Below are 8142 nucleotides of genomic sequence, written 5' to 3'. Positions count from 1 at the left end.
GTTTTGCTGTTCAGTCAAAAAAAAACATATTTAATCATGTTTTTCCAAGCTTCATAGTTAAATAAAGTAAAATTAAAGAAATGATGAAATGTAGTATTCTACATTGGCCACTAGGTGTCAGTAATGTTCTATAATGTTCATGAGACACATGGGAATCAAACTTGATCACCAGAAAAACAGGCTTTAATCATGTCACAACTAGTCCTGAATAAAAATTCCAAATAAAAACACGAGGTGTTTACCCACACAAAGCTGAAACTCAAGTCGGAACCATTGACGTCATTTCCCGTTTGCCTCTCTTTCAGGTCCCGTAGGAAACACATTAATAGCAATACACACAAGCATGAGTCATATCTCATTTTATTGACTATATTGGGTATTATCAGTGTAAAGGTGATAATTAGGTGATTTATTATCATTTATAATAAATGAATGATCTGCCCACAATGTCGCTGATTGATCCAAAATAATACAGAGTTAAATACAAAGTTGTATTCCCGAGCACGATCGGGATCCAGCCCCGTGTCGTGACGTCATCGCCCTCCTCTGACTTCCGGCGCCTGTCACCTGTACTCAGCAAGTGTCTGACAGGCGGCGTGTGCGATGCTCGACGCTCCCCGCTGCGGTCAGTCAGTCAGTCAGTCCTTCCGATGGATTACGACGCCAAGGTGTTCCCTTACTCGGGCGGCTATGGACGCTACAACCGAATCGTGGTCACGTGCAGCTGGTTCCCCAGTTTCGCCGTCATGGTGAACCTGTTCAGCGACGTCTTTTATACCGTCATCCCGGACACGTACTACTGCAAACCGGACCCGCAGCTTCTTCCGTCCTCGTTCCACCTTAGTAACTTCTCCAAGTCCGCTTACTTGAACCTGACGGTCCCCTGGGTCAACGGTACCGGGCTCAGCCATTGTGAACTTTACAAGTACCCGCCAAACTCCTCGGACTTTTCCGAAAGTGTACCCCGGGAGAGGGTGAGCTGTACCCGGGGGTGGGAATACGCGCATGTGTCTGGGCTCCGAAGCAACTTTGTAACCGAGGTAAGACTTGAGAAATAATCTAAATAATTACTTTTTTTTTTTTTTTTAGACTTTTTAGACTGTTTCCACTGGATGTGGAGATAGCTAGAAAACGCTTCTATCAATATTTGCTCTGGTTGAACAGTTCCAACTGTTTACAAACTATTAAAATACACCTTTTAGTCAATTATTTACTTAGAATTCGTACTAAAACATTTTGGACAATTGTATGCTTCAATCATGGGAGCACTTTGAGGCAGGTCCCTGTTTCTTTTCCAGCCATGTTGTGTAAATACACTGTAACTGTAAATAAACAATGTAGCAAACATGACGTCAGCACGGCTACAACTGCAGTCAGTCCTGAGCGATATTTTTTGTCAATATTATAGAGAAACTGATTGACCTATATCAGGGGCCTCAAACACGCGGTCCGTGGGCCAAATGTGGCCCGCAGGACACTAGTTTGAGGCCCCCGCCTTGATATGAAAGTTTAATGTTAGTGCGGCCCCCGCAAGTTTGATATGGATGCTGTATGGTATCATGTACCCAGAAAAAAATATTACGTTTGATTCATGTTCATGTTAAAGGTTAAATAACTGTTAATAGTTATCCTCCCTATCTGTGTGGAAGTGGTTAAGTTTTTGGCTTTTTAAGTTTAAAGGAAATAACTTGAAGGCTACCGTTTAGGTCGCTAGCTCTCTAGTTTGCGAGTTAGCATGTGTCTCAAGACCCTGCAGTTGCGCAATATGTTGTAAATAAAAAGAGTATAAATGTGACTATAGTCGTGTTTTGTCATGTCTACAGGGCTCTAATAATGCTTTGTTCATTTTAATCTGAAAAAAATAATTTGTCTACCCACCAACTATATGTGGTTTCTTAAGTTTTTATTATTTGCCGTTTTATTATTATTATTATATTTATTTATTTATTACTGATTGATTGATTTATTTTTTTGATTTATTCTTGATTTTTTTATTTATTTTTCATCTTATTTTGTGTAGAAAAATAAAAATTAAGATATTTGAGAACAGTGGAATGTTTTATCAGAGCTTTTCTTGTAGAAAATCGAAACCAAAGCAAAGTTTATTCATTTTTCTGTTTTTAATAAATGCGTTTTTTGTTGTTGTTTTTTTTTTTGGAAAACCTGATGCGGCCCAGTCACGCCCAGACCCTAACTCCAGTGGCCCCCAAGTAAATTGAGTTTGAGACCCCTGACCTAGATGAAGCTTACTAGTCGAGGTCTGACTCCCCTGGTAGCCTCGCACACCTACATTTTGTTTCAGTGAATTTGAAGCATTTCTCCATCACAGTCATTTTTGGGGGTTTGCATGTGTTTTGACATTTGGTGCATTTTTGTACTTCAGTACAAGGTGCATTATTAAAAAAAAACACCAAAAAACCCTAAACTGTATTATGGAAAGCAGGAAGTGAACAAATGTAACAGTTACTGATTGTAAAAGTACCAGATGGAGGGGTAGGATTTAATAAGCTTTGCTTCTTCCTACTCCTTTTGGACATGTGGAACTGTGAACTGATTATGTGATGCACTCAATTGTAATCTGATGCATGTTCAAATGAAATTAATCCATTACCATTACCATTACCATTAAATGCACTTTTTAAATGAAACCTGGCTTAAGGAAGGGCATCAACTGTCTGGAACTGATGGCCATTTTTCCCACTTCCCTTGTCATCCACCCCATCTGATTCATTCATTCAAATGAAATAAAACCATTACCATTACCAAATATCGTCACATCATTAACCAACTCTTATATGTCTGACAAAATAGGGGATGTGTTCTCTTCTCAAGCCTTTCCCCCTGAGTGATGTTGTCTGGTTGCGTAATAAGCAAATAAGCAGCATGTTTACTGTCTCCGCCATCTTTTTCACTGATGTTGTGTTTCTCAAGTGTACGCCCCAGACTGTAAATATTGATTTAGACTTCTGTCACCTGACAAAAAGGCCACTAAAAAGCTTTTTGCAGTATTCGCCAAAGTCCATGTCCTGTCCATGTGTCTGATGTTTTTATCATCATAGTTTTAGCCAACATCCTTTCCTATACTACTTTAACTCCAGCTAGAACCCATAAAAGACACAGCAATGTAAAAGGACTCATTTCCAAGAATGAAATGAGTAGAAAAAACAAACATTTTCAAGCTTTTTATTGAAAAGAATACAAATAGTTAATCTTCAAATGTCATCCAATACTTCTCTACAAGAGAGGAGAAATATGATCTCAGGGAAGAACTACATTTGAAACACTTCTATGCTAGGACTACTTTAAAAAGCCATAGCATTTCAGTATGTGGAATCAAACTATGGAATGGATTGAGTAAGGACCTCAAAAATGCACAACGATGAGCCAATTCAAGAAACAATACAAGCAGTTGATGTTTGCTAAATACAAGGATGAAGAGTCTTGAACCAGTCATGATGTGCTATATATATCACTATATTGACACTTACTATGGTACCCATTATGTCATTGGATGCTCATATCACCTTGTACTTCGGTACGAGGTACATTATTAAAAAAAAAAACAAAAAAAAAACCTTAAACTATATTATGGAAAGCAGGAAGTGAACAAATATAACAATTACTGATTGTAAAAGTACCAAATGGAGGGGTAGAATTTAATAAGCTTTGCTTCTTCCTACTCCTTTCGGACATGTGGAACTGTGAACTGATTATGGGATGCACTCAATTGTAATCTGATGCATGTTCAAATGAAATAAAACCATTACCATTACAACCAGAAGGTCCAATGACATGTGACGGCGAATGTTTTTCATTTTTCTCCCCCATTTTCCATATTTTGGTCCACCAGCCAGCTTCCAATCTCCAGTTTGTAATCAGCTGGCTTAAAGCATAATGATTGTTTGAGCTTCCTTGTAGTACTTCTCCAGATATACTTTTGTAGTACTATGAGGGCGATCGGAGGGTAAAGAATGAGTGGGAAAGAATTTCATGGCAGGCTCTATTTTGAAGACTACCGCGATGTAATGTAATAATACCATCAGCAGGCATCTTGATTCAATTAGGGTGGACATGATCTACATTCCCGTCTGCTTGCACACCGAGAGCCCTGATGGTGTCTTTGCAGGGAGTCTGTTATGTAGCTTATGATGGAGTTCAACTATGATGCAACATGCACATGTTTACATCATGCTGACAATACATGTCCATTTCATGGCAATAACCTTCACCGCTGTTCATTTTGTGTGGAACTCCCCTCAGTGGGACGTGGTTTGCAATGACTACTGGAAAATTCCCCTTCAACACATCTGCTTCATGACGGGATGGATCCTGGGATACATCTTCATCGGTTCTTTGTGTGACTGGTAACTAATCTTTTGGGTTTTGTACATTTTCATGAGACTTCAATCAATACCAATGCATGATTTTGTGTATTTTTCTAGGTTAGGTCGTCGACAGAGTTTTCTCCTGTCCATCAGTCTATCCAGTCTGTTTGGGGTGGCCGTGTGTTTCTCCAACAGTTCTGTTGTGTTTCTGCTGCTGCGTCTCTCGCAGGGTGTGATGTTAGCTGGAGTCTTTTTATCATCCTACATTGCGAGTGAGTATCACTAAGCTTCTATCTTGTATCGCTTATTGTTGTTTTCTTATGGTTGCATCTGTTAGCAGAAGCAGTCCACACATGAATGTAACATATCCTGTCATATGTGCTATAATGTATACATACGTATTACACATAACTTACCATCCATCCACTTTATATGCCGCTTAACCTCAATAGGGTCACAGGTATGCTGGAGCCTATCACAGTTGACTTTGGGCAAGAGGTGTGTTACACCCTGGACCGGTCGCCAGCCAATCACAGGGCACATATAGACAAACAACCATTCACACTCACATTCATACCTATGGACAATTTGGAGTCGCCAATTAACCTAGCATGTTTTTGGAATGTGGGAGGAAACCGGAGTACCCGGAGAAAACCCACGCATGCACGAGGAGAACATGCAAACTCCACACAGAGATGGCAGAGGGTGGAATTGAACTCGGGTCTCCTAGCCGTGAGGCCTGCGTGCTAACCACTTTCCACCATGCAGCCTGAAAAATAACATTCCACCAAAAAAACATGATGGGCTTCTGGTCATGCAAACTCCGATGGTGGAATTGAACCCTGGTCTCCTCGCTGTGCCGCCCCCTTGCGAAATTAGTATTTTAGTATCAGTGTAAATTAGTATTAGTACTAGTATTGTTTATATACCTTTTGAGTATTAAGTTGCAGTGTGATGAATCGAGTGCTGTTGGCTGAGTACCTGAAGAAAACCCACGCATGCACGGGGAGAACATGCAAACTCCACACAGGGATGGCAGAGGGTGGAATTGAACTCGGGTCTCCTAGCCGTGAGGCCTGCGTGCTAACCACTTTCCACCATGCAGCCTGAAAAATAACATTCCACCAAAAAAACATGATGGGCTTCTGGTCATGCAAACTCCGATGGTGGAATTGAACCCTGGTCTCCTCGCTGTGCCGCCCCCTTGCGAAATTAGTATTTTAGTATCAGTGTAAATTAGTATTAGTACTAGTATTGTTTATATACCTTTTGAGTATTAAGTTGCAGTGTGATGAATCAAGTGCTGTTAGCTGAGTTCCTTGAAGAAAACCCACGCATGCACGGGGAGAACATGCAAGAAAGCTGCGAGTGCCAGCAATTTAACAAAGACGGTGAGAAACACTATTTAATCCAGGAAACAATTCATGGTCAAAATGATCTTTCATGTTCAATTAGCCATTCTACATTTCACATTGTGTGTAAAATTGTCATTATTCTCGCTAAAATGTATTTGAAAATTGCTTCGGTTTTCAACATTTTGGAATTAATTAATAACAAAAATGGATGGCACAGTATTTTTATTTTTTTTTAATTTCTGAATTATCGCACCATCAGTGGCCTTTTTTTTGTTGACCAAGTTTCTTGATGAAAGGATAGGACTAATTTGTGTACTTCATGGCCCTTAGCTGTGGATCCAATGCTTCTTTTCCACTGACAACAGCAACTGTAAGAGCAACTAGGCACATGGTTAGAACACATGGTACGAGAGCATGCTGTAACAGGATCACATCAGCTGTGACGTCAGTCAGCATGCTTGTGTTCACTGTGAACTCATGAAAAGAAGTTGGTAGAAACAGTGTCATCAACATGTATCACAGTAACGGTAATTCATTGTAATCACCTGATGAACAATATGGATTCATGAAAAGGATTTCCTTTAGGATTTTTTGAATAATTGCTGTTAACGCAGGCGGTACAGTGGTCGAGTGGTTAGCGCGCAGACCTCACAGCTAGGAGACCATGGTTCAATTCCACCCTCGGCCATCTCTGTGTGGAGTTTGCATGTTCTCCCCGTGCATGCGTGGGTTTTCTCCGGGTACTCCGGTTTCCTCCCACATTCCAAAAACATGCTAGGTGAATTGGTGACTCCAAATTGTCCATAGGTATGAATGTTTAATAATATTAATAATAATAATAATATAAGTGGATCTGTCTTTTTCCAGGCGGAGTTTTCCCTTCTACGAAATTAGAGCCCAAGGTTTCTTCTGTATTGGAAAAAAAATATTGTAAGAAAACAACAGCTCTCTTTTCAAATCTTACTGGAAAAAAGAAAAACATAAATGAAATAATATTAGCCATATTAGCAAACATATCAGCTTATCCAGCTTAAAAATAGCACAAAAATTATGATGTCAGGATATTACTTCAATAAACAAAAAATATCAATATGTTTACCGGGCGGCACGGCAGTCGATTTAAAACATTTTAATTTTAATTTTAATTTTAATTTTAATTTTAATTTTAATTTTAATTTTAATTTTAATTTTAATTTTAATTTTAATTTTAATTTTAATTTTAATTTTAATTTTAATTTTAATTTTAATTTTAATTTTAATTTTAATTTTAATTTTAGGGCGGCACGGCGGACCAGTGGTTAGCGCACAGACCTCACAGCTAGGAGACCAGGGTTCAATTCCACCCTCGGCCATCTCTGTGTGGAGTTTGCATGTTCTCCCCGTGCTTGCGTGGGTTTTCTCCGGGTACTCCGGTTTCCTCCGACATTCCAAAAACATGCTAGGTTAAAACATGGCGACTCCAACTTGTCCATAGGTGAGTGTGAATGGTTGTTTGTCTATATGTGCACTGTGATTGGCTGGGGACCTGTCCAGGGTGTACCCCGCCTCTCGCCCGAAGACAGCTGGGATAGGCTCCAAAGCGAAAAGCGATAGAAATGAATGAATGAATGCCGTTAGCTCTTCACTCATGGTCTTCCATCACTGTGCTAAAATGTCTCAGGCTGGTAAGCGTATGGGGCCTGCATGGGAATGTACTGTAATATTAGCCTATGTAGTAGTACAGGGTGTTACGGGGTAGACTTTTATTAGACTTCTAATATAATCCACCCTTCTGTTTTGACATCCACACATTCCGACGAGGTCAGGCCCAGATGGAGTCCAGACTTTTGCAAGATAGTTCATGTTGGCCTCCCACAAATGTCCATGTGATGTCCTGCGGATGCAGTTTCTCCACTGGGATTTTGGAACAATAGCAGATCCAAAGAGTAAGCAGGAAGGGGGCTTTTGTCCCCATACTCACAAGAGGGGAAGAGGAAATGGAACACGAATGCAGACACTGAGGGGGGGAAAGAGGTTAAAGGTTACATACTACACAAACAAGTCAAGATACATTATCTAGTTATTGAACAGTGGATTTGTAACCACAAAGTACATGTATTAGTATTGACAGTACACAGTAGCTGTCTATGCCTCTATGGATATTGACCCGAGTTTGCTCCATGCTTGAATCACGCAGACAGTATTAGTTAATAAATACGTGATCTGTGTTGTTGTCCTCTACTCTCATAGGGTTGGAGCTATGCGACCCTCCCCGTCGTCTCATGGTTGCCATGGTCGGCGGCTTCTTCGCCATCTTTGCAGAGCTGCTGTTGCCAGGCGTCGCAGTTCTGTGTCGCGATTGGCCGGTTCTCCAGGCTGTTACCACGTTACCTCTGCTCCTGCTCGTTTCCTATTGGTGGTGAGTCTCTTAGACAGCCATGTTTAGGAGAAAATGGACAATATTGAAACGTTATTATTTCACG

At 40.3% G+C, this 8142-nt stretch overlaps 1 protein-coding gene across 2 annotated transcripts in view; it reads left to right on the top strand.

Annotated features, from left to right (window-relative positions):
* Window positions 1–568: 568 nt before the first annotated feature.
* slc22a31 (solute carrier family 22 member 31) overlaps window positions 569–8142 on the top strand; it is a 28096-nt gene continuing 20522 nt past the window's right edge. For both annotated transcript variants that reach the window (XR_009132220.1, XM_058088762.1), the window contains exons 1-4: window positions 569–1040; window positions 4261–4364; window positions 4443–4597; window positions 7910–8078. Coding sequence is in view for 1 of the 2 variants with exons in the window: in XM_058088762.1 (XP_057944745.1) it covers window positions 651–1040; window positions 4261–4364; window positions 4443–4597; window positions 7910–8078 (818 nt within the window). In the remaining variant the exon portion in view is untranslated. The remainder of the gene's footprint in view (window positions 1041–4260; window positions 4365–4442; window positions 4598–7909; window positions 8079–8142) is intronic.

Source organism: Doryrhamphus excisus, chromosome 12, assembly GCF_030265055.1.
Source record: "Doryrhamphus excisus isolate RoL2022-K1 chromosome 12, RoL_Dexc_1.0, whole genome shotgun sequence".
NCBI classification, from domain to species: domain Eukaryota; kingdom Metazoa; phylum Chordata; class Actinopteri; order Syngnathiformes; family Syngnathidae; genus Doryrhamphus; species Doryrhamphus excisus.
This window is presented reverse-complemented; position numbering and strand designations above follow the sequence as displayed.